Raw genomic sequence first — 27113 nt, 5'->3', positions numbered from 1 at the left:
CACAGTGGAGTCAATCCTCTTGCATGAAATCATCTCTGAAGCAGCATCTCTGCTCTTAAGTGCATTTTTACTGAGTTTCTAAGCTCCCATCAAACCTGGATTTGACAGAAAAGAGATTTTCTCTGCCCCTTGCATTGTTTTGTCCAATATTACTGAAAGGTGTTGTGCTCTCAGGAGACAGGGAGAAGTAAAAGGAGTCCTGGCAGGGTAGCAGACAGTAGGAAACTCTTCCTGAAAAGCTTAAGAGCACACTATCAGAAGGAGAATGAGGTTATAGACACACCTTTTCCTCCTGCTGAGTCATAATTTCCTCCTGCCACTGACAGCAGACAGGGAAAGAGCAGCCAGCTCCCAGTCAGTGATCCAAGACTCACATGATTTCACTTATAGGATGAAAAAAGAGGCAAGACTAAGAAATGAAATAAATATTATCATGATTGACTTATTCTTCCAAGATCTCTGGTTTGTATTCTTTTCTTTAACCTGTCAAATCCCTCTCACTGTCATTTCACACTTGGTTTCAACACAGCTGCAGAGGTGGAGATGGCAATTCTCTTGCTTATTGATCTTGACATGACATATCCTTGTCTTGCACAGAGAAAAAATGTTACTGCTGTCAAAAGAGATGCAGGCGGTGACTTTTGTATCTTCCTCTGGTGAAATAAACTCGGATTATGGCACGGGGTCAGTGCCGTGGGAGTTGCAGACACCAGAGTGCTGTACAACACTCCCCTCTTGTGATTTCTCTGGTTACAACACTTTCCAAACCGCAGCCTTTCCCCATTAACCTCTGTTGCATGGCAGATTGCCTCCCTGAGCACAAGCCCTGCCCTTAAACAGCCCCTTTCCTCAGTGGGAACTGAACAACACTATTTGAACACACATTTTGGTGTGACTGATTTCCTCCTCCCCTGTGCCTGTAACCCTGTGTTGTTTTTTATCTGATTCTCTATTTGCTGCCTCAGGAACTTGGACAGACCTGCTATCCTCACCTCTGCCAGCACATGTTGCATTTCCTCTCTAAATGCAGAGTTCAGTGCAGGAATTTCAGACCTGCTATTCTCTTGTATTTATTGGAGCTGCAGAGGACCAGAGCCAGGCTGCTTCAGTGAAATGACAGCATCTTTGCCCACACAGTGCTTGTCTCTAAATTTTGAAAGTATCACACACAAAAAAAAAAAAAAAAAAAAAAAAAGGGATCAGTGCAGGATTCCTGCTCACCATGGTGAGGAGTGGGCTTGCTCTGTCCACAGGGCCCAACAAGGGCAGGGTGAAGCAGGAATGTTCATGCTGCACCTATCTCAAAGCTGATCCCAAACCCCCAGGGAGTGGGACACCCTCAGGGCCATAACACTGACAAGTCCCACAAAAAACTTTCACTTGCCCATGTGAAAAAACTGATTCCAGAGAATAATTTTTTTTTTTTTATTTGGACAGGTGGAAACAAAAAATAGACTTGATTACTGCTTTGCTGGTGTGTTCAGAGTTTAAGAAATGCAGACACCACTATGAGTAACTTTTTAAAATAATTTTTGTTAATATGTGAAGAACAACAGAGAAGTTTTCAGTTCTACTTCCGTGTCACACACTCATGTTAAACTACTTCCCCTTGAGACAAAATCCCAACAACTTCTTTATTAAGCACCGACCTGCTCTTATTTTATTGCCTAGATTAAGTACAGCTCATTATTTTATCCTCAGTATCCTTATTTCTGGTGCAGTTGGGATGTCACTTTGTTACCACAGGAAACAAAAGCATGTTTAGATGTCTCCATGTTCTACTAAAATACCTTCAGAGCAACTGTGAATCTAAATTTAACTGTAGGTACTTCCCTTAAAGATGAGAAAGGCCACCAGCAGCAACCTTTCTTTTCACAGATATTGGAACTAAGTTTCCAAAGTTCGCTAAATTGCTGTTTTCTTAACAATTTACCCGTGGATACCTCCAAGGTCACTGAACAAAGAATGACAAACAGCAAGGCCTGAGCCCCATCCCTGCTCAGAAGATGTGGATTGTGATGGGCATGGGCTCAAAAGCAGTGAGAGGAAAACTGAGAAAAACGTACCCAAAATTCAGGGGAAAAATAAAAAGGTGTGGCTTCTGGTTGCCTTTTCAAAGCAGCTGTTTCCATAACAGAGAGAAGAATTAACCATAGTTGGAACTTAGACTCTCAGCAATAGCCACAGAATCATAGAACTGTGGAATGGTTTGGGTTGGAAGGGGCCCTAAAAATCCTCATTCCAACCCCCTGCCATGGACAGGAGCACCTTCCTCTAGACCAGGCTTTCATCATCATTTGGATCATCCTCACCCTCTCTAAAGTTTCCTGGCCTGGGTTGTCTTTGTCACACAGACACGTGGCTGTGAGTCTCTCAGTCCCACAGCAGCAGCACAGCAGGTGAGAGCAGAATTTGGGCCAGTCCTGCACTGACAATTGTTTGCTCTTTCTGTTTAAACTACCCCAGGCCAGTGAATTTGTGCCAGAGCAATTCCATCGGGCCCACAAGGATCCTGTGGTGCCCGATAACACACACACAAAAATAAAAATGAAACCTTTGAGCACAGTTTTGCATGTGAACACCTCTGTGGAGCAGAGAGAAGTGTTTAAAAACAGATCTGCAGAGCAACTGTAGGACACAAAGCCAACATGGATAGAGATAATATTAATTGACCTTTCTGAATCACAGAATAATCACAGAATGGTTTGGGTTGGAAAGGAACTTAAAAATTATTTTGTTCCAGCCCCCTGCCATTGACAGGGACACTTTCCACCAGAGCAGGCTGCTCCAAACCCCATCCAGCCTGGCCTTGGACACTTCCAGGGATGGGGCAAAGGAGACTTGGAAAAGAATAAAAAAATTATAAAAGGATTCAGATACCCATTTCTTTCTCAAAAATTCAGTATTTCTATAAATAATTACTTTGAATAAAAGCCTTTAATTCCCTCAATTTCCAACAAGAAATTTTATTCTTTTTTATTCTTTTTTTATTCTCTTTTTATTCTTTTTTTATTCTCTTTTATTCTTTTCCCACTTTACTTCAGCACTAAGCAGTTAATAAACAGGAGGCTGTAATCCCACACTATTTATTCTTCCTAATTAAAGAATCCTGTCAGGACATGTAGAGCAGTTCCTGGATTTTACTTTTAAGCCCAGACCTGTCACTTCCTTGAAAAATAACTGTAGCAAACAAAAATGAGCAAGTCTTAGGAGGGCCCTGCAATGCTTCATGTCAGAAAAGGGGGAAAAAAACCCTATTTCTCTGCATTTTGAGGGGCCTTGTGTGCACATTAATATAATATTCACATCTAAAGGACTTATTTGTTGCTGTGATATCCAGTAGCACTCTTAAAAGAAGTTATTTGAGGCAGGAGAGCAGCAGAGATGGCTTGAGATGCCTTTCAGCCTTGCTGAATTTCCAGCCACACAATGCAGCCCAAGGCTTATCCAGGCTGGAATGATATCCCCCATGAAGTTCTGGAAGGAAAAGCAACAACTCCTGCACTCTGAACTGCAACAGAGTGTCACCAAACACCTCTGGCACCTGTCCCCAGACTAAACAGAGCTGGAAATGTCCCTGTGGGCAGTGCCTGTGCCACCAAGCACAGTGACTGTCCCTGTGCTGGGCACTGCTGAGGCCACACTGCCAGCCCTGGGTCCAGCTCTGGCTCCCTTGATCCAGGAAAAACAGAGACTGGAACAAGGGAAGGGAATGGAGCTGGGGAGGGGTCTGGAGCACAAGTTTGATGAAATGCTGAGGGAGCTCAGCCTGGAGAAAAGGAGGGTCGGGGGGCCCGTGTGGCTCTGCACAACTCCCTGACAGGAGGGGACAGCCGGGGTCGGGATCTGCTCCAGGAACAGGGACAGGACAAGAGGACACTCCTAAGACATGGGATGGTTAGGTTGGATTTAGGAAGGATTTTTTCACAGAAAGGGCGATTAGATATTGGAATGGACTGCCCAGGGGAGTGGTGGAGTCACCAGCCCTGGAGGTGATGAAACTAAAAGCCACTCAGCTATTCCAGAGCATCCAGAGGCGGCCTCAGGGATGGGGAAGGGTCTGGAGGGGCTCATGAGGGGCAGCTGAGGACACTCGGTCCGTCCAGCCCGCAGGTCAGACCCCAGAGCGGCCAAAGTTCCTCAGGAGAGGCGGTGCAGGGGCAGGGTCCGAGCCAGGGAACAGCAGCAAGCTGAGCCACGAGAGGTTTAGGTTGGAATGAGGCAAGGTTCTACCCCAGAGGGTGCTGGGCACTGCCCAGGGGATGGGACAGACAGACCGACAGAATCCAGGGCTGGGACACCGCTCTGAGGCACAGGGGGGCATTGTTGGCGTGTCTGTGCAGGGCCAGGCGCTGGACTCCGTGATCCCTGTGGCTCCCGCCAGGAGGATACCGAGTGTGTGAAAGGCTGGATGTGTTCAGCCATAGGCTGGACTCGGCGATCTCAGAGATGATTCCGATCCCCTGAGACCGACTCCCCTCCCCGGTGACCCCGTCCCCGCCCCAGGCCCGCGCTCCCCGCACCGGGACCCGTCTGAGGGACCGGCCCCGCCCCGCCCCGCCGTCGCCAGGCGCCGCCGCCAAGGGAGGAAGTGTCGTAAGGGCCGACAGGAACTGGCCGCGGGTTTTACGGCCGCGGCGGCCGCGCTTGGCGGCGGCGGAGCGGGAGCTGCCCAGACGCGGCGGTGAGTGGCGGCGGCGGGGGGACCGCGGGCCCCGAGCGCTGCGGGAACGGCCCCGCCCGCGCCCGCGGGGGGAGCGGGGCAGCCGCCACAGGGGGCGGCGGGGCGGCGAGGCGCGGCCCGGGCACCGCGCGTGCCTTTGTTCGCGCCCCCCCCTCCGCTCCCCGCCGAGCGCGGCCCGTGAGGCCGCCGCGCCTCCCTCCCACCTTCCCGTCGCCCCCCGTTGGGTTTGGCGCCCTCCTCCTCCTCCTCCCCGGTGAGTTTGTGTCGGTCTCTCCTGTAGGACATGGCCGAGGTACCGCCGGGGCCTAGCAGCGTCCTGTCCCCGCAGGGGGACACGCTCTCCCCCTTCCCCGGAGGAGGAGGAGGAGGAGGGGGGGCTGCTTCCTCCTCCTCCTCCTCCGCCGCCTCCTATGCCGCCGCCGCCGCCGCCTGCACCGGCGCCCAGGACGAGGAGGCCGAAGAGGAGGAGGAAGAGGAGGGACCCGCGGGCGGACGGGAGCAGCAGCAGCAGCGAGGAGGAGGAGGAGGAGGCAGCGAGGGCGGCAAGGGGGGCCCGCAGCACCGCCACCACCACCGCCACCACCACCACCCCCCGCACCACAACCACCAGCTCAACGGCCTCATCAGCCCCGAGCTGCGGCACCTGCGCGCCTCCCTCAAGGGCAAGATCCTCGCCTCGGAGGCAGGGGCGGCCCCCGAGGGGCTGGAGAACAAGCGAGCCAGCAAAACAATGGGCTCCGGACAGCAGCAGTCGTCGCCCCCCAGCGCAGCGCCCTGCTCGTCCCCCCACGCCAACCACCTCCCTCCCCAGGGAAGGACTGCACCCTCTCCTCCTCCTTCTCCCCCAGCCAAAGGGGACAGGAGCCAGCCTGCTGCCACAACCACGACTGCTGCTGCTAAGACTGCAGCCCGCAATGGGCTGGCAGGAGAGACTGGCTTGGAGGAGGAAGAGCAGGAGGAGGGGGATGAAGGAGGGGAGGAGGAGGAGGAGCCCCTGCAGCAACTCTCCGGGTCCTTAGCAGCAGCCTGCAGTTTGCAAGGCTCGGGAACGGACTGTCAGCCCGAGGAGGACCTAACGATACGATACGTCCAGTATGAGTCAGAGCTGCAGATGCCCGATATCATGAGACTGATCACCAAAGATCTGTCTGAACCCTACTCCATTTACACATATAGGTATTTTATCCACAACTGGCCACAACTTTGCTTTTTGGTAAGTGCCGAGGGGAGCAGGGAGGGCAGGAGTTGGGAGTGGTTTGGGGCTGGGGAGGAGAGGCTGAAGGGGTTGACTTTTGTGGAAATACTTTTAATAATCTTTTTGTGGGTAAGGCCGAGGTTTTTTGGAAATACCTGTTCCCTTGTGACCTGTGCACGTGCAAGTAAAGCATGTGGCCGAAGTTCTACATTTGTTAACACATGTTTTAAATGGTGGGGAAAGGGCTTGAGCACAGGGCTAGGATCCAGAAATTCAGGGCTTCTAATCTTGGTTTTGACATTGACTTTTGTGACCTTTGGTAGCTCATTTTATGGTTCTCTCTCAGTTCCTGGGCTTAGATTTAAAAAAGAAAGTACTTAGTCCACTAATGCCTTGTAACTGCTTGGTAATTCTTGCACAATGGTTTTAAAACTGACTAAAGCAGGGCTGGCACAGAAATGTTAAGTGATAGGTGGAGAGGCACTGTGAAAGGTTTAGTAGATTTTTTGATCTGTGAGCTTACTTTGACAAAGACAAGTCCAACTGTGTTGCTTTTACAGGTGTGAGAGTGCTCACAGCATGCAGGAATCCTCACGTTGGCTCCCTGCACTAACAGCATATTTAGTGTTGTATTCTTCCTACTGCATTATTGAAATGCTGGTTTAGCTGCCCCCCTGCCTTCCTAAATGTTTAGCACTTTTAGATTCTCAGTTGCAGGCTTTTAGGATAATAATTCATCCACAGGTAAATGAAACTGAGTAGAAATTGGCCTGAGGAGTGTATGTGCATGATTGGCTCATAGGAACACTTACAGCTGCAAAACAGAACGTTTAGGGGAGTTTGTGGCACTTCCTTGCTAAAGAAAATGATGAATTTGTCTCTCTTGATGTTTTAATTAAGCCTTGACATCTCTCTGTAAAGTCTGATTTAGCCAGAGCCAAGACACCCTTCAGTTCAAGGATATCTCTGAAATTTTGATAGAATATGAGTACAAGAGGTGAGGCTAATGGAGTCCATCTGCCCTTAAACTTCCTGTATGTTCCTGCTTTAGGATCTGTTACAATTTATAGCAGGATTGACATGGTTTATAGGAGGGTTTTCTGTGCCTCTCAAAACCCTGCAGAGGGAATACAGTAGGATTACAGGAAGTTGAGCAAAGCAAGAAGTTGACCTTCTGGAACAAAACAGAATATGAAAATACTGGAGAGCATTGTTGGATGCAAAGTCATGTTTGCCATTACAAGGATGCTGATCAGAGCACAGTGATGTTCTTCAGACACTGAGCTCTGCCTGTGGCTGATTTACTTCATACTGAGAGTAAAATGCTCAAGAAGTACAAGTCCTTACTTTGAGCATCAGGTGTGCCCTGGTAGTGCCAAGGCAATGTTGGATACTCCTAGATCACAATGCATTTGTTTAGACTTTCAGTCATTATGGGTTTGGGGTTTTTTTTCTGTCAGGGAATAACTGGAGAATTTTGTTGTGAGAAGAGCAGTGACAAGTTGTTTGACAGAGAACTAAAACAGATGATTTTTAATAAGTGCATTTAAAGAGTAAGATATCACTCAAGGAAGAGAAAGCTTATTTTGTAGTGACAGTTTCATTTTTTGATAGCCTTGAAGAATCAACAAAACTTCTTGAGCTCAATGAATTTGCCTTTTTTTGGAAAGGTGAAGCAATGTGAAGTACATAAAAGTGTAGAGAATAATATATGTCTGTGAATATCTAAAGCCAACAAATTGTTATCTGTTAATAATTTGAAGGTCTTGCAGCATGCTGAGTCAAATTCAGGTGTTGGGGTTTTTTGTGACTGGTTTTAATACTTTTGAGGTTTGTTTCTTAGAGGTTGCCTTGAAAACTTTCTGTTCTATTAAATATCATTTGTTCCTGCAGTTAATGGATTCTCTCCAATAAATCACTTTAAAATATTTCTCTTCAGTCAGGGACTGCATATTTCAATTAGCAAGAAGTGTCAGGATGCTGAGCATGAAGCTTAGTGCCTGATCTCAGAGAACCATTTGTCTTTAATGCTTTGTAGCCCCACACCCTTCTGGTTTCAGGTTTTGGCTGTTCAGGTTTTGAGTGTTTTGGGAAGAGGGCTTAGCCTGTGATTTGATAGTATTTGGGAAAAGATCTGCAAGGGTTCAATCAATTCCTTTACTGAATTTTACCATCACCATTTGAAAACTCTTCCAGAGCACATTCACCTGTCTTCCCTGTGCTGTCATGGCACCTTTCCTTTTCCCCCCTACAAGGGGAAAGGACTGACACCCTGAAATTTAAGATGGGGTGTGTATTTTCCCTGAGTAATCAGCACTTTCCTCTTTCTGGTGGTTTATTCAGTGGACCACCTAAAACATAATTTCCCTGTTCTAACAATGCAAAGGTATTTTCTGAGGACATTATTAACTTTATTGCATGGATTTGAAACTTGTTGAATGTTGGCTTGGCCTTCCCAAGTTACTCAGTGACTCTAAAGGCTGATGCAGCCCAGCCTGGTGTTTGTTTTTTCTTTTCTCTTCAACTCACCCTTCCTTCTTTGTGCCAGCTCCTGTGTTTCTGTGATTTTTGGGAGCCAAGATACCCCTCTGACCAGCATATACTTGTAAATGTGTGTGTATTTAGCTCTTTTAGGGTGATGCTTTTGGTTTAGAGCTCCAAATATATTCCTGTAGGATGTGCCAGGCACTGGTGGAAGAGAAGAGATGGGAGTGCACAGCTGAAGGGAAGGCAGAGGACCAACCCTGACTGGTCAATAGTGACCAGAATTCTTCAGGCTCAAACCACTTCCTAACTGTACACTCAAATAAAAAGCTAATATTGCACTTTAAAGGACCTGGAGATACTGGAAATATCAAAACCCTATTAAATTCGATATCTAATTTATCCACATAACTGTTACCTTGACTTTTGGGGTAGCAATTTGGGAATACTGCTCAGTGCTGAGGTGTCACACTGCAGCAATATCTGGGCTGTGGCAAGGTAATAACATTTTCCTCTATAAACTTCCAGTGGAAGGTGTCCCTGTCCATGGCAGGAGGTTGGAACAAGATGATCTTAAAGGTCTTTTCCAGCCCAAACCATTCTGGGATTTTGTAAAACTCCCAACTGTTTGCTTCAACTCATGTTTTGCCCTTCTTCAGAAAAGCAGGTTTGCACTGTGTATTAGGTGTGGGTGCCCAGTAAATGCCTGGTTTTTACTTATTCTCAGAAGCTCTGTCAGCCCAGTTTCTCATCAAATGATAATCACTCTGCCAAAAAATGACAGGAGCAAGGGGCATCTTGTGTTTCCTGTGAAGTATTTTTAAGCAATGTTACATCTTTGTCCCCAGATGGATTGTAAATGCATTTTCAACGTTGTAGCTTTCTTTTAAAGTGATTTTGTAGCTTCTAGTCTTAGCAGTGCTAAAGTTCTGAAGCTTGCATTTCAGACTGATAAATTAAATATTTCAGAAAATTGTTTTCAAAATCCTTTAGCGTGGGAGAGGTGAGCTTAGGCAACCCTGCTCTCTACCAGAGTTTGAATCAGAGAGAATGTAATAAAAGCAGAGTTCTGGCAGAGTGTTGTAACCTCTCCTGTAATTCACTGTACCACTCAGCTGCCTTTTAAGAAAAATCTAGAAAATCTGTGCTTTTATTGGGTTCTTAACTTTGCCACTAGCTATAGCAGCATTTATAATTTAAACTTTCACAAGTTTAAAAATAACCTATTAATTCCATGTAAGTGGTTTTAAATGTGTTGTAAATCCTAAATGACTGCAGTTAAGTCTTGTTTTATACTAATGCTTTGCATTTTCTTAAAATTGGATTTGATTCAAGAGTCTTGGTGTGTTGGAAATTAAGACTTGTAAGACATCATCCCTGCTCTTCAGTTGTGGAAAACCTGGGGCTTAAAGGAAGAACCAGAAAAGTTAGGAGGTTGTCTGAGAAGTCTTCCTGACCTCGTAGCAGGTGTAGGAAAAAGTTGTTTTGTAGGAGAATTTGCAAACTTAGTATTCCAGTTTGTTTTTAGGAGTGCTCATACCTTCAGACAGTCTCTCAGTGTCGGTGGATCTTTGCAAACTGAAATCCCTGCAGCACCTGAGCAGGTGACACCAGCCAGGGCAGCTGTTCCAGGGGGTGTTCCTCACTCTGGAGGGAGATGCTGGTGTCCAGGTTCATGGAGTGGAAGCAGTGGGTGAGCTGTGGCTGAAGTGCCAGACTGAGGTTAAAACCATTACCCTGCATGGATCCAATGGCATTCGGTAACACGATCCCTAAATGTGAGTCAGCTCCTACCCAGCTGGGGCTGGGAGATTTTGGGATGGACTTTGGTGAAGGTGTGAAAGGAAAATACAGTGCAGCTTCTGCTGTGTTTGAATTGCAAAATGTTTCTCTTTTGGGGCTAGTTGGCTGGTTTAGTCTCCTTTAAACAAAATTCACAGGATCTGGTTACTAAATGCATACTCATATTGTGGCTGACAGACATAAAGCCATCTTTGATAATGAAATTAATACAAATTGATTAATTCTATGAAAAGTAATGTTCTTGCTGATTTACAGACATTTCTCTACTAGCTCTTCCAGTATATTAAAATCTGGCTTGTTTTAAGCATTTAAACTTATTCATAGGAACAAAGATGATGCAAATATTGGATTTGGATTCATGTATGTTAATCCTGCTACTAATAACCTAGTATTGGAGTAAATCTTAGAGTACTCTGTGGAGTTTATAACATAGACTTAAGCTGAATTCTCTTTGTAGAAAATTGCATGTTTAGAAGTACCCTCATGTACCTGAAAGGAAAATTTGGCCCATGATTATCTTTTCCTAAATGATGTTGTGTGGGAGCTACTTTTCCTCCCTGCTCACGACTCTCCCTATTTCAGTCTGGGTTTTTTTTTTTTGTTGGGTTTTTTTTTTTTTTTTTTTTCCACACAGTTTAACCTTCTCCAGGAAATTAAATTGCAAAGTTTTGCATCACGGTTTAGAATCATTTCCAGCTTTAGATAAGGTTGGAAAGGAGAGGAAAAGCAGCAAAACCCCCTCTAAATGAGGTGGAAATGCAGCATTCCCTTTGTAAGTGGAACAGGTGTACATTAACTGCCAGACTTACCTGCCTAAAGACAGAAATAGATGTAAGTGTTTGGAGAACTGCTAACAGAGTCATTCTTTATTCAGCTTTCTGGCAGCAGTGGTAAAACCAGTGGGTATTTGCTTCTTTGATCATTGAAACAAAATTCTTTTGCTGTTCATTTAGCATTTTAAATATATGATTCATGAATATAACTTTTCTGAAAAGTGCCTTGGACCAGAAAGAGCTCAGATATGAAAAGTCTAGATTGTCACTGCTCCTGAAGCATGTTAAAAAACCCCAAACATATCTCTTAAAAATTCTCCACATAACTGTTAGGATCAACAGTTTGCACGTGTTCACTCCAGGGCAAAGAACAACTTTGCTAGTTTGTGGTGTGCTTTTTTTTTTTTTTTTTTTTTTTTTTTTCTTTTAGTGAGGTATAAGATTACATCTAGGTACTCTGCATAATTATAGCAATGTTCTGAGCAGTCTGTCTGATGATACTCTTTATTTAACTCCCTGCTTTTCTCAGGTCTGAGCTGAGATACAGAACTTGCCTTGAGCTGAAACTTTGCATACACTGTTTGAGTAGGAGCACAGCTTCTCTTTTCTGTGGAATAAACTGTTTTGGAACAAATGAAAGACTGCTTAGAGGCTCTGTGTTTCAGTCCAGTTAGATCATGCTACAGTTTCTGTTTGTTGTTTTAAGAACCACTGATTAGATTGTTCAGGGTTGTTCTTGGATACTGCTGAAATGGGTTTTCCTGCCAAATAAAAACTTAGCAATAGTTATATTTGCTTCAGCTACAATAGAAATGGAGTTAGGATCATTCTGCATCATAGGGCTTTGGAACTGCAGCTTGTACTTTTTTTGGCTGCTTCATTTCACCTTTGCTGCAGCTCCTGTTTGACAGCTGACTTGGTTAATAACCCACCATCCAGGTGGAGATGCTCAAATGCTTCATTCTTTTTGGGGTGAAGAGGCTGTGCCTCTGCAGTATGAGCTGCAGGAAGGAATCTTCTGTCCCTGGAGCTTTAGCCTACAAGCTGTGCAGGAAGGTTCAGGTGATTGAGTTTATACCACAGGCTTGGGAGTAGTGAGCTCTGGGTTCACAGGTGGCTGCTCTGAGCCCTGGCAGTGCTGGCTCTAGCAAGTCCATTTCATTTGACATGTCTTAAGTCATAAATTTGGATTATCCAGCAGCTCTAGTGCCAGCACATGCTTGTGCCAGTCATGTGCTGTAGTCCTGGTTTAGCTGCTGCACTTGGGCCCAAGGCTGGTCTTCCCTGCAGGTCTGTCAAAGGCTGTGGATCCACTCACACGCCCATATCTAAAATTTTGAGTTTCTTTTTATCTCTGCCCATCTTTCCTGAGTGCACAGGAATTTGTTTTCCCCTTGGATACTGTCCCACTCTGCAGCACTACTCAGTTTTACTGCTGCAGGTTATAATGTCATTAATCCCTTATGCTGCCTAACACTGCAGTTAACATGATTTAGTTCTCCTTTCTCTCATGCTAAAATTTTGGTGAACACAGTGGGTGTGCAAGTGGTTTGATGAGTGTTTGGGGAGGAGTTGGGTCCTTTCCTTTTTGGGGTTTTTCTTGGTAATATTTCAGAATGCCGACGTCTCCTTGACCACGGTTACTGTGACAATGCCACTGGGATTAACTGCCAGTCCATAGCTCTTAACAAACCAAATCTCCCAATAGTTAAAGTCTGTGAAATTAACTGTGCTTTTTTGTTTGTTCTCTGGGTGTCATATGACTGAAAAAGACACTGTCTAAAGATTAAATGCAGCAACACTTTTCTCTGATCCTTTGTGGCCTTGATGTTAAATACCAGACAAAAATTAAGTATGTTACCTACCACAGCCCTTGCACAGGAAAATTCAGATCACTATGAAACAGGAATGGACTTTTTTCCTTTGCAGAAACCTATATGAAAGTGTAATTTATGCCTTAACCTGGTTTTTTATTTTATTTATTTTCCCTTTTTAATCCCACGTGTTCTTGCCTGTAGACTTTGTGAAATGATAGTGTGGTTCTCTCCAGGAACAATTTCATTGGTTGTTAATTGACTTGGAACTTTATTGGAATGTAATAAAGCAATTAAGTCTTTTAATCATAATAATACTTTTTGGAGACGCTGTTAAAATTTACATCCTTACCTTTTCATACCTTTATACAAACAAATTTTGTGTGGTTCTTTCACTTGAAAAATGAACTGGTTTACTGCTTTTGGCAGCACTGTGGATCCCAAACTGAGAATTCCCTCCGTGTATGTTTGTCTTTAAGGCCATGGTAGGTGAGGAGTGTGTAGGTGCCATCGTCTGCAAGCTGGATATGCACAAAAAGATGTTCCGCAGAGGTTATATAGCCATGTTAGCAGTGGATTCCAAATACAGAAGAAAAGGAATTGGTAAGAATAGCCTTTTTTGTTCTTTCTTCCTTAAATCCTCTAGCTGGGATAACTGTAGCTGTCATAAAGATTTAAGCTGCACTGAACTTTAGGATGTGGTGCTTTCTTTGTGTGTCATCCCTGCCTTACTCAACCACACCAGCTCCCCAGTGGCTTTTCTGATTTTGTTAAAATGACCTGAAATGCCCTGTGAGTTCACACCTGGGATCTGATAAGGCTAAAAAGAAAGGCAGGCAGCAGCCCCCTCTGCCTCTACCACTGCCCCATAACAACAGTGGCAGCTGCTTTGTGGTTTTGTGTGTGCCCTCATCACTGTATTTCCATGTTGTGTTCGGGCTCCTCTTTTACAGTGAACTTATTTCCTGACTTCCCCCTATAAATTATGCATCTATTACCCATCAGGGAGAATGTATGGAGCTCATTATTGTATTAATCAGGGAAGAAAAAGAGCTGTGTATTGTTATTTGAATGATTGAAATGGAGATCTGTTTTGTTGGGAAGTTACTGGTAAGGAAATCACTCTTGGCAGGGAGTTTGCTCTTCCTCATTAATCAGTTTTGCCCTGCTGAAGGGATTTTTATTCTAACACCAGTTAGCCAAGTTGGCTTAATTAAATATCTGTTCTTATGGAACTTAATTTTTTCATGCTGGTTATTGTGAAATTACATTTTGTAAGGTATTTTTAACTAAATGTAGATCTCAGCTCCAAAGCTTAGAACTGTGCTTCACCACTCATCCACACTGAACAGCTCATGCTTCTGTGATTAAAGACAGAAAATTACTTGCAATCAAAAAATACAGTGATCCATTGCAGAATGTATCATTGTGTTTGCTCTCTTCCAGAAAAAACCCTCCAAAAAAACACATTACCACAACTGTTGAAGCAAGTGCAGATTTTTTTCTTTCCCCAGTGCAATTCAAAAGCCATTGTTGGTTTCTGTAGTGGAGCAGAGGAACAGGATACTGAAAAATCACTGTCTCTCCTTTCCTTTTAGCTGAGTCATGAAGGAGTCTGCCATAATTTAATTGCAGATGCTTGGATTCAGAAGTAAATGAGAGCTAATGCTGTTATTATGAAGATCACTGCAAGACTTTGCCCTCACTTTAGTCAGTTTGTTAAATTAGAATTCCATACATAGAATTTATCTTTAAAACCTTGCTTATTCTTATATGTTGACTTTTTCCTACATTTGCCACCTTGGTGTTTTTCAAAGTGTGGTGTTAATCTGAGGGTCTGCTTTAAATGTAGAACAATTTTATCATAACATTCAATAAAAATCTCAATTGATTAAAGTTTTGAGAATATTTTAAAACATTCTGTAGATTCCTTGGGGTTTTTTTTCCTTTTCCATAGCCTTCATATGGAAGTGAAATTTATGCAATTTCACTGAACAGCAATTTTTTCCACTAATAACTTTGAAATCAACTTTCAATTTCTCCTCCCCAATTCTACAGACAGGTAGGGATATTACATTTGTAGAACTCTTGTGAAATAGATGGCAAATAACGATAAAAAAAATGAAACTAATGCTTAACTGAGGGGAAGGGATGTGTTTCAAGAATATTATTAGACACTAGCAAACCCAAATGGGAGTGAGCCATAAGAACAATGGTTTCATAAGTTCTGTTACTAATAGAAGTATTTGTTTTAGTAAGGGGAAATTCCCATGGAAGATGAATGTCCTTCAAGTATGTGCCAGCAGATTTTGACTTTAAATGCAACAAAAAGGAATGAATCACATCTTGGAAGGCTATATTTAACACCATGTTGAGCTTAGCAGCCTGTTTCTAATATCCTTGTGTTACAAGAATCTTGCACTTGAGCTGAGTCTCTGGATAACTTCACAGATTATTTTAGTGTTCAAACTTGAGACTGCAGCTTGATTGCAACTCCTTGTTTTTCTTTCCTCCCTGCTTTCCCCAGGTGTCATGTCATGTAGGTAGCACACATTAGTCATATATAAACTGGCATTTTTGTTTTGCACTGCAACTCTGACACTTACTGAAATCTGTGTTTCAGGTACAAACTTGGTTAAGAAAGCTATTTATGCTATGGTTGAAGGAGATTGTGATGAGGTAAGATTTTTATAATCAAAATTTTCATAATATAAATGGTTTGCACTCTCTTGTATATGCATTCATTTCACAGGTTTTTCTTCTACAAGAGGTTTTTTTTTTTTTAGGTGGGAAATAAGTTGGTAAGAATCTCCTTTATAATAAATAGGAAAAAAAACCCAAGCATGGCACAAATAGGAGATGGACTTTCTAAATTTGTCCTAAGTGCTGAAATTCAGCACTTCACCTGCCTCAGCCTTCACTCAGGCTCATTTTCCTGCAAGGGCCCCAGTTTGAGCAGTGGGATGAGCATGTCCTGTGTGGCCCTGCCATCCCTTCAGAGTACACACAGCCACAGAACAGTGTGTGCTGTGCTGCTGCAGAATGTGGATTTATCACAGCCACTCATCAGGCTGTTCTGACACTGCACAGAGCAGAGCAGTGTGCTGTTAGCACAGCAACACAGACCTGCAAGGAGAGTCTCTGAAACAAAACCTCCCTGCCCTAAAAGTTGTTACTCTTTTACCAGATTGCAGTTCCTGCTTTTTTTAAAGTATAAATATATACATAAAGCACCTCTATGGTTATGTGCCTTGTTTAACTTGTGAGGAACTCTCCCTGCATCCATCCATCCTCCTTAAGCAGGTTATCTGTCCTTTAATTCCATCTCCTTGGCACTCTGCAGTTGTTCCTGATGTGTCATCACTGTCATTTCAGTGTGTCATAGTTAATGACCCTTTGATCTCTCTGTTATCTCACTTTAGCTGCTCCCTCAATTGTCTTTGTTTCTTATGCAAAGCTCCAGTTGGTGTCCCAGGACTTCTGGCACACGCTCCAGTTTATTTTTCCACTTGTGTTTTGCCTCTTGCACCATCCCTGCCTCTGCTCTGGCTTCATTCATTGGGAGATTTATTCTTCTCTTCAGATCCCTTCATGCCTCTGCTTGTTGGTGTCTTCTTCCCCCTCACCTTCTAATTTATGTTGTACTTGGGCAGTACAGTGCAGTCTGTAATTCTTTTAAGTTCTTTATTTTGGCTTCTTGCTTCTCTCATGGTTTCCAAAATGCTTTCCTCTAATCTCTTGAACTGCTTGCCTACACTGAACTAACCAAGAGGTTGGTTGGTTTGTTTTCCCCATTGCTTTCCACTATGGTCTTGAGTTGATTTCCCATTTCTAGACTAGTCAAGATTCAAAAAAAATTGCAAAATACTTGGGGATTGAGGTTACAGTGTTCACACCACAGCTGCAGAAGTGAGGTGCAGAGAAGGGAATTGCCCACTGTTATTGGACAGTCAGAAGTAGAACTGAGTGTTTCTACTTGAGCTCTGAGTTGCAGTAATTAGTGTATAATTTCTGAATGTCTGTGTGCTACTTCTGTAAATTCATTTCTAGATTGCACTGTCTAACAGCTGACCTCTAACTGTAACCTCTTCTGTGTCTGTCTTTTTCCTCTACCACTCTCATATTAATCCAAGATCCCTTTTTGCTGTTTATTTCCATAAACATGAAATAAATGTGATAAGGGTTGCAGGTCTGCAGTGAGGCCTCATGAAGTCTTAGTCACTGATTTTCATTTCTGGTGCTGTATAAATGCTTTGGACCAGGGGCAGAGGGCATTTCTCAGATTCTGTCTCTTTATTCAAAGGCACTGCCATGCAGACTCCTTGAATTGTGTGCTGGATGGGGGCAGCCATGTGTTGGGAGCTGCTGTTTGTAAATTATGATTCCAAACTGCTTTTGGGGTGCTTTTGCACCAGCTGAGTCTTGTGCTGCCACTAAATTTTGAACTGTGAGCCCTTTGGGGAGCATGGAATACAAGCAGAGTATTTTACTGATTTTTCTGCACCTTCATTTGAGGTACACCCACATTTATTTTTATTTATATTGTTTATTTCCACATATAGGTTATCCACAACCAAACAGCCAATGTTTCCATGTTTTGTTTTTTTTTTTTTCTTTGCTGCCAATCAGGCTTCTTCCACATACCCAAAATGGTGCAGAATAAGGGTGTTGGTTACTTGTACTACATGAGTTTTCAGTCAGAGCAGAATCTGAAAAATCTAACTAAGCACCCATGAAAAGCTCTGCCCAACTCTTGGCTCTCACCTGTTTTCACAACAGTTGTCAGGAGATCAGTTTCTGATTAATTGGTGCTTAAAACTCATCAAACACAGAGTAGTGCATCACAATAATTTGTCTGTGTGAGGTGTATAAATAGTTTAATTATCCCTGCAGCTTTTAAGGTATTTTTCTACATCTTTCAATAAAATCAAAATCCTGATGGAAATAAAAAGATACTGCTCTTTGAGATAAGATGGAGTGCAATTAAAAACAAAATGCTATTTTCTGAAACTTACTTGGAATAGGATTAAAAACATGAATATGCAGCTGTGGGTGTCATGAAAAATTTCCAAAAGCTGCTTGGAAACTCTTGCCTTCAATCTAATTATGGCATAGATGCAGTAAATAGACTTAATTTTAATAACTTGTGGCATATAATCTGATAAATGCATCACACAGTGTGTTGCTTTTCAAAGTATCAAGGATTTGGCTTTGAAGGTACCAGCATTGAGTCCTGAAAAACAAAAGACTTATACAGCACCACAGATGAAAATCTTGACAAATCTCAGCTGATAGGTGACATTTCAAAGCCTGCTACAATGTTCTGGTGTTTAAGGACATTTTTTTTCCCCCTGTAGGCTGTTTTAGTGGGAATAAAGCAGTGCAGGAATGAGTGATTTACAGTGGGAAATCAGCAGAGGCAGCTTCTGCTGGTGCAGAGTTTTCCACAGGGGTGGTTTCTCTGGGAAAGCTGTGGAGTGAGTGAGTGAGGAGGTGAATTGCCTGGAATGGAATCTGTGTGCAGGGGAGGAGCTGGCCATGGCCTACATTAGAATAGAAACCAGGGAAGTGATCTGTGCTGGGGGTGGGAGCTTGAACCAGAAATAACCTTCAGGCCTGAAGAGAGTACTCAACAGCAGCTTCCAGCTGGAGTGTGCATGGAACATTACAGAACTTTGGGGTCTCTCATTTGTATTGTTTTTACTTTTGTGACTTTCTCAAGTATTTGGTGTTCATGAATTCTGATATTTGGGGTAGTGAACTGTAATGGGCTGAGTTTCCAGTAGATCACAGTGATTTAGAATAACTATGAGCTGCTTATATAGAAAAGGTGAAAACTATGGATATAAATCAGGTGAGGGTGAATAGTTCTACTTCCAACTCCAAAATTTTGGAAATATTTTTCTTCCAGTTAAAGAAAAGCATTTGCTGACTACAGCAGGGTGGGTGTGTGGCTGCTTTTTGTACTGTTTTTGCTGGCAAGCAATTTCCCAAAACTCTACAGCTGAAGACCATCCTGTGGAACTGTTACATCCCTTAGTTACTATTAGAAAGGAGGAGTTGTTCACATGCAGGTTTTCCATCTCTACCAAATGACTGAGGAATCTGCAGACAATCTGTTCACATAATATTACTGAAGTAATGTACCATGCAAGTGGTAACTAAGGAAAATAAGTCTCCAGTAAGTGGGGACTTCAAAAACTGGTTTTTAAAGCAAAAATTTAGAATGTGAAAGGGAGCCACAGATTCTCATGGAACTTCCCATTGAAACTTCAGGGTGATTTAGAGTAGTTTTTGACCACAATAGTTGGTGTGTCATTTTAATTCAGCACCACACTATTAAAAATGAAATGTCTATTTTTATGGAATCCTATTTGAAATCCTTACATTACTGATATTTTTAGTTTCTCCTTAAACTACAAAACATATAAAGTATGAATTGTTAGATTTTGGGTAGTGCCTCTCTTTAAAAGTTAAGGCAGTTAAATTGATTAAAGACACTGGACAAGCCCCTCATAACTTGAGTCTGATGATCTGTCAGATTTAAAAGTAAGAATACCAACCTCCTCTGTGAGTGCTTTGATTTGGCTGTATCCATTCTATGACTTGGGATTTTAAACTTGAGTTCCTTCAGAGTTTGAACTAAAGAATTAAAAAAGCTTGACCAGTCCAGTTGGCTTTGGTTTAGGAGTAAATTCAAGGTATGAAAATGTAGCAACAAGGAACATTGCACTTCACTCTTAATAGAGAAATCTTCTTGCTTCTAAACCCAGTTAATATTAGAGTTGAGCTAAAATGTTATAAAATTCAAGATAAAAGAATGTCACAACCTTCAGATAGTTGCAACTTGAGCAGAAAATGCTGTTAAATCTAACCAGAGCTTTGCTGCCCTTTGGGGGGTGTCACTGTGTTATCAGAGGATTTAACAGGCATATATGTTCAACAAAATCGACCCAGAAGAGAAGAAATAAATGTAACAATTGAAGGTTTGAAAATCTTACCCAGGAAGAGATGTGTTCTTCACCCAAAGAACCTAATGAAATCTGAATAGAATATGCCTGTGTTTCCTTTTCAGATAGCAGACACATGTCTTCAGCTGCAGTATGTTGAGATCAGGGAATTGCTTTTCATTGTGCTGAGACTTCCTTAGAAATACCAGAGCAAATCTCTTGCATTTGCTTTCAAGATGAGCATTCACTCAGGTAGTGGGATTCCAACAAACCTGTATTTCAACATTTAACCACTCCCTTCAGCTCAATCACCTGCAGTGCTGGAAGTGTTTTAGCATTGCCAGGTGTTGGTGCTTGCAGTTGAATAAAGAATTATTACATCATTCTGCCAGGTTACTGAACCTTTGAGAGAGTGAATGCCCTTGGTAGCTGAGAGTTCAAATAAGTAATTCTCTGCACAGTGGATCTGCACAGGTCAGATTCCTTCTTTGGCTTCAGTGTTTTGTTTAAATTGGAATTAAGTTGTACAATGTGTAGGAAATAGCCCTGTCCAGCAAAATGATGGTGCTTCCATAATTTGCTACAGATGAATAGTTACCTATTTTAATGGATTAAGGATGTTAGGAGTACTGCATCAGCTCCCAGGACTTGTCAGTAGTGTTCTGGGAGATGCCAGCTAGAGAAATTCAATCTCTCATTCTTGTCACAAAACTAAGAATTGAATTAGTTTGTCTTAAGTGTGCAGCTACAACGCTACCCTGCTGTAATTTAAGGACTTATGGTGATTAATATTTTAATGTGTGACTCTTAGTTCCTTTTTGTAAAATGAACTGTTTCCAAGTCTTACATTGTTCATTGGATTGTTATCCCCAGCTTTATTGTTCTTTCAACATCCTTACTCCGAGAAACACGGGTGGAAGTGCCCATTAAAATGTGGCAACCAGTGGTTAGGCTGGTCACCTCCAACAAGATTTAGAAATCCATTTAATCTAGATTTTTGACTCAAATTTCAGGCCATTCTAACCACTGGCTGTCTCCCCCTTTCACACTGGCTTAGCCACTCAGAAAACAAACCCTGTGGAGAGAAAAAGGCAAAGTTTTCTGCCTGGTGGCTTTGGAGGTAGCTCAGGAACCAGCCTTGAGAGCTGGCAGGAGAGGCCAGGGGAAAGGGAATGTGTGCCTGAAGGCAGGAAGGCCACAGAAGCCATGAAGCAGATGGATTTCACCTGCTCTACACATCCAGGTCCAGCCTGATGTTTTGGTCCTGTATTTTCATTCCATGGTCTTTCTACAGTGACCAGCAGCTCCTCTGTAATATATGGATTTCACTGTCAGGGGATGTATGGAGCCCAGTCCTTGCTAGTTCAGGCCATGTTCTGTGCAACCAGGATCTCTTACTAATAGCACAACCTTAAATAATTCAGTTGGACACCAGTAAAGAAGCAGAATTAGTTTTTATTATGTGGAGGGGTGCAGGGCTTGTCAGTTATGGCAGAGCTGTGTTCAGTGCATGTGGAGAAAAGAGAGAGAAACAATTCTGAAGGTTTGTGATTAATGTCTTGTTAAGACCACTGTAGGTTTTTACCTGTGCTTGAGAATTCTGAGACAATTTTGAGTCTTGATTTGGGTTTGGTCTGAATTATTTCTGACAAGTCTTTCTGCAGCTGGGATCTTAGCAACACAGGGGGGAAAAATATGGAAAACTCTGCTTACTCTTCTTTGTGTGCACTGTGATTTGGGTTTGGGGTATTTGTTGGTCCCCAAGTTGGATCAGGCTTGGAGCAGCCTGGGATAGTGGAAGATGTCCCTGCCCATGGCAGGGGGGTGGAACTGATGATCTTTAAGGTGCCTTCCAACCCAGACCCTCTGTGATTCTTGATTCTTGAGCACAAATATTCACTGCAAATATTGGGTCTGACAGCTGGTGTAAATTCAGAGCTTTTATCTACATCTAATTCAAAGGAATCAGGGGTCAAAGATATGAAATCATTAAGTGAATCCTCATGTGCCAAGTTCCTGTGACGTGCAGAAGTTCAGTTACTCATTCAGAGTATGTTTTGGACCCTAACCTTTTTGGTAGCTTAGCTTTGGGGGGAGGATGTTGGGAGGCAGAGGCTGTTTGGGATTTGTTTGTTGCTGTGTTTTTTACCCTCATTATGAGCTGGTGAACTGAAATTCTGTTTACAGCCAAGAACTAAAATCTTGAATGTTGTTTACAATTACAGTTGTGGATGAACTCTTTTGTTATATTTTTTTTAATGTGGGAATGGATGCTTAATGTAGAAATATTGCTTAATTAAGTAAAGATAAGAAGAAATTAATTCCATTCATTGCTAACAAACATACCTTGAAATAAAACCTTTGGAAATGAAATTCAGCAATCGCATACTTGCAACTACCGACTAACACTCCACACTTTTTTTTTTTTTCTTTCTATTTCTTTTCTCTCTTCAAGGTTGTATTGGAAACAGAAATCACAAACAAGTCTGCTTTGAAACTTTATGAAAACCTTGGTTTTGTGCGAGACAAGAGGCTGTTCAGATACTATTTAAACGGAGTGGACGCACTGCGCCTGAAGCTGTGGCTGCGTTAGGAGACCCCGTCCAGCCAGCAGCCACGTCCCAGCAACGCAGAGTTGTCCTTTGCATGCAAATGCAATTTGTCCCAAATTGCTTTGCAAGTTGGACTTTAGTACTTTCCATGCAGCTCTTAAACCTGTCAGTGTCCCATTGAGTGTCGCACACATTCGTTGCACTTTGGCATGGCGCATTTGTTCCGAATTAAAGCCGATTGTCTCAGACTCCGAGTCCTTTTGGTACCAGCCAGATGTGCCAGGTGATAGCCAAGATATGTTCATTCATTTGCAAGTCTGCTGACTCTTTAGGACATCCACACAGTGAACCTTTGATCTGAGAAAACCTGGATGGGAAACGGCCGCTTTTGGTTCCCGAAAATTCAAAATAAAGCCAACGTAGATTGTAAAATTCTATAAGTATACTAACATTTCATACAAAAATTGCCATAGTTTTTTGGGGAAGAAGAAGAAAAAAAAAAAAAGGCTTCAATTTTAGGTTTTATTTTTCAATATTGAATTTTTCCATTCTTAAATATTGGTACCTCAGTGATTAGTGAATGAAAAAATGTATTGTAGGGTGGGGTGTGTGTTACAACGAGTAACCATTAAATTGCGTCTGCCAGTGCCTGTATAGATAAGTATATTTGTCTTCACCTCTCAGTTTGGAGTGCATGCTTTTATTCTTTTACTTTCTTCAGTTGTCTTTGCAAGGAAAATTAAAAAAAAACAAATCTGCTTTTATTTAAATTCTGGATTTGATAATAAATTATTTCAGATTTTTATAATTCGGATACTTTTCCCAAAAACAAGGGTTTGGAAAGCCCTTCTTATAGCAAGAAGTGTGAGCTATTTAGAAAACCTTGAGTAGCTGCTAAAAGAACCTGGTGGCACCAGTAAATCTCTGCTGGGTTTGGATGCACTTTTTTCATTAAAAGAGTGAGGGACTTCTTTTAAAAGAAGATATAGAAAATTAATGTAAATTGGTATGATTTTTATTTAATCAAAATTATTGCTAGAAGCTCTGAGAAACAGCTATTTTAAGATAGAACAGGTTTTTTTTCAGATTCAGATTGCTTTGCTTCAGTGTTCTAAAATGCTTCAATCTTTGGTTCTTGGTCTTGGAAATTAATTTCAAGGTGTATCGTATTCATTTTTAGCTGCTCTCATTTTCTCAACTTCCATGAGCTAAATTATGGGGGGATTTTTTTGCCCCTCTAAAATCAAAGCAGCAGGGAAGGAATTCTGTCTTTCTTGCATTCACTCTTGCTCTGTTTTTTCTCTATTTTTTTTCCTTTCTTTATTTGGGCTTACATAGATTTTACCAATGCCCATCAATTTTTTTCAGTAATGACAGTGTCAAGGCTTTCTTGTTCTGTGTGGTTCCATAGCCCAGGTCTACAAATCAGTTGGGTTGGTTTTTTTTGGTTGGTTTTTTTTTTTTTTTTTTTTTTTTTATTTTAAAAGACAAAAATAAAGATATTAGGTGACTTGTGGAAGCACCTCTGTAATCAGAGATCTCAGAATATTCAGAGTTGGAAGGGACCCACCAGGATCAAGTGCAGCTCTGAGGTGAATGGTCCATGCAGGGATCAAAAGGATGATTTCTCAGTGAATCCACTCTCATGGAATCAAGTGAATTCTCCAGATTTGCCTTACTACACTTTTTTTTTTTTTTTTCTTTTTAGGGTTTGGTTTCAGTCATGGGGTTGGTTTGGGGGTTTTTTTTTGTTTGTTTGTTTTCATTTTTTGCTAATTACTGTACACTAAAAACAAAACCAAGAAAACCCCTACCTCCAGTATCATTTGGGAAAGAGCCCTGTGCAGGAAAACTGGATTTGAGCAAAGCTGCCTTTTGCACAGACCAATGGCACATGGTGATGGACGTTTCTTACCATGTACAAATCATGAGTTGTATTTGAAAATAAAGATTTTTAATGGAAATTGGCCCTGCTGAGTTTTCTGCTTGTAGAGACACCATCTGTGCTGAGGGGGTCTGTTCCCCTCAGGAAAGAAAACTCATCTTTAAAAAGGTGCCCAAGGCAGAGTGGTGTAAGTGGGGTCTGTTACTCCCAGGACATGCTGGAGCTCAGCCTCAAGCCTGTGTGGAACCACTGCTGCCTTGTAAAACCTCTGTTACCCTGCTCCCCCAGGGCTGCCAGTTTTTCTGGGTGGCTTTTCAGCAGTTTTGCTCAGTGTTAAGACTTTAATCCATGGAGTCAGGTCTGCCTTAGCTGTGGTTCAGGATGTGGGGACTGCCCTGGAGCTGGATCAGGGAGCTTTCAGACCTTGCAAGCAGCTGTTGGGCTTGAATCACAAATTGCAAACTGGGCTGCCTTGTGTGTCTTGCTGGGGTTTTAATCTGCAAAGCCAGACAGGCAAGTTTTCTCTTGGTTAATGTTTAAGCCGTGGGTGTCTTCAGATTCAAAAGCTGACTTGGAGGTGAGCTGAAATCCCTCCTCACTGCCAAAAACATCCCTCTGGAGCAAACTTCAAATACAATTCTGGTTGGTTGTTGTAAGAAGTGGTTGCTGCCATGCCCATGTTGAAAATACTGAGCAGAATAGGTGCAGGTGTCTCTTTTTTTTATTTTTCAAAGAGCACGTGGCCTGCAAGGTTCTGCCATGGCTGCAGTGTCAGAGTTCACTGCAGGAGACACTGAAGCTGCATGTGTTGGGTCCTATCAAACAGATTTATTCTCTGCACTGCTTGGGATTAGGAAATCAAGTGGGAAGCCTTGAATTTGCATTGGTTTTCAAAAGTAATCTAGCAAGGAAAAGTTGCTTATTTCTCCTGTCTGTTGCTAAACACAGTTCTCTCCCCCTTGCCTTTTTGCATTGACAAATCTAACTAAGGAGTTGATTGCTTTTATATTTAAATTTGCCCAAATGTTGCTACTGGCTGACATGTCAGTCTGGATGTTTGCATTCATTATGTTGTTTTTTAAGAAATGATCAGGTTCATCACCTTCAAGGCATCATCAGATTGGTGTTGCAAAGTATGTCACAAACTATTTTTCAGGGCACTGCAAGACATTGCTACAACTCAGTGCTGTGTTGAAAAAACTTCAGGTCTTGTATAAACATTACAACCTATGTTGGAGTTCAGGTATCAGGTGGGCATCTATGAAAATAGCAAGTGTATCTCAAAATACTGGACTGCTGTTTTGAGTGGATTATATTCTTCTGTCCCTTTATCCTTTTTGATGAGAACAAAACCAATGGGGTTATGAAATGTACAAGTTGTCTAAATACAATGCAGTCAAATAAATGGTTATGTTGTTTATCTATTTCCTTTTCAAGGGGAATGTTCTAATGATTGTTTTGCTTTGTCTACAAAATGCAAATACACATTTGCTCAAGGCCAGGCTGGATGGGCCTTGGAGCAACCTGGGCCACTGGAAAGGGGTGGCATTGAAGGTCCCTTCCAACCCAAACCATTCTGGGATTCTCTGACAGAGAAATGGTGGGAACATTTTTGCAAGAGAAAACTGTCTGTCGTGACTTGAGTTAAAAATTGTCATTCCTGTGTAGGGAGCATCTTGAACATCATTTATCTGAACAGTGTCACAGCAGAATTGAAATGGGTCCTTTTTTATGGCTGTTAAGTCATGACTAACACAGACACTCTGGATTTTCCTGGGAGGTAAGGAGGGGGGTTTATTATTTTGGTTGCAAGTAAGCAAGAATTGAGAACTGCTTGCAGCCCTTGCAATGCTGAGAACTCTTTTTAAAGCATGCAGAGGAATCCTGTATGTACTTAGAAAAAAATATACTTTTAAAATCCTCTCAAAGTATTTTCATGTACTTTGAGCTTTACTCCCTCTACCATTATGTCCAGGCCCCTAAAACTCTGGGAATTTGCCAACAATTGTGCCTGTGGCTGTGTTAGAGGTGTGCAGGTGACAGGGCTGTAACCAACCTGCCAGAGGCTGCTGCTCATCTGCCAGGACCTACAAGGCTTTTCACCTTCCAGTTTCTTTTATGGTTCCTTACAGCTTCCAGTACCTAAAGAGAAACATTTTACAAGGGCATGGAGTGACAGGACAAGGGGGAATGGCTTCAAACTGACAGAGGGTGGATTTAGATTGGAGATGAGGAAGAAATTCCTGGCACAGGGTGCCCAGAGGAGCTGTGGCTGCCCCTGGATCCCTGCAGTGTCCCAGGCCAGGCTGGATGGGCTTGGAGCAGCCTGGGACAGTGGAAGGTGTCCCTGTCCTTGGCAGGGGCTTGGGAAGGTCCCTTCCAGCCCAAACATCCCATGATTCTGTTATTCTAATGGATGATTCTGCAGTTCTCCAGTCCCTGCAGGTGGCTGGAGTACATAACCTCCAGATTTAAACCCCAGCTCTGCATCCATCACAATTTCCATCCTGGATTTAAGAAATTATCTGTCACAATCCAAACTGAACACTGAGAGCATCAGCAAAAAAGATCTAAACAGCTTCATAACTTTTCTGTGAGGTGTTATTCCTATTTTCTCTGCCTTGATTTGGGGCATTTTCTTTTAAAAAGCAAAAGCAGGACAGGTAAATTACTTTCTGCTAAAGTGAATGTTTCTCTCCAGGTGCCAAACACTGAGAGAAGGTGACAAACAGGAAGTAGTGGCTAAAGATTGAATAACTGGTTTCTACATTCTATCTGTAATAAGATGCCACCTGCTGCTCCCTTTTTTTGTTTGTTTGTAAAATACCAGTTAAGAAAAAGGTTTAAAAAGTAGGTGACTGAGCAGCTTTGTTAAAGTATAAAAAGCTGAAGTTATTATTATTATTAATAATAATATAATAATAATAATATAGATTCATAGAATAACCTGAATTGGAAGGGACCCACAAAGAT

At 42.4% G+C, this 27113-nt stretch overlaps 1 protein-coding gene across 1 annotated transcript; it reads left to right on the top strand.

The window, feature by feature from the left end:
- The first annotated feature begins 4602 nt into the window (after positions 1-4602).
- Positions 4603-25564, top strand: NAA30 (N-alpha-acetyltransferase 30, NatC catalytic subunit). Its single transcript, XM_079308613.1, has 5 exons — positions 4603-4684; positions 4965-5897; positions 13233-13356; positions 15377-15432; positions 22159-25564. Exons 2-5 carry the CDS (start codon positions 4968-4970, stop codon positions 22294-22296), a joined length of 1248 nt encoding a protein of 415 aa, XP_079164739.1. The 5' UTR covers positions 4603-4684; positions 4965-4967; the 3' UTR covers positions 22297-25564.
- The last annotated feature ends 1549 nt before the right edge of the window (positions 25565-27113 follow it).

This window comes from Erithacus rubecula, assembly GCF_903797595.1.
Source record: "Erithacus rubecula genome assembly, chromosome: 6".
NCBI classification, from domain to species: Eukaryota; Metazoa; Chordata; class Aves; order Passeriformes; family Muscicapidae; genus Erithacus; species Erithacus rubecula.
Note: the sequence above shows the minus strand (reverse complement) of the source record. Positions and strands in the feature narration are given on the sequence as shown.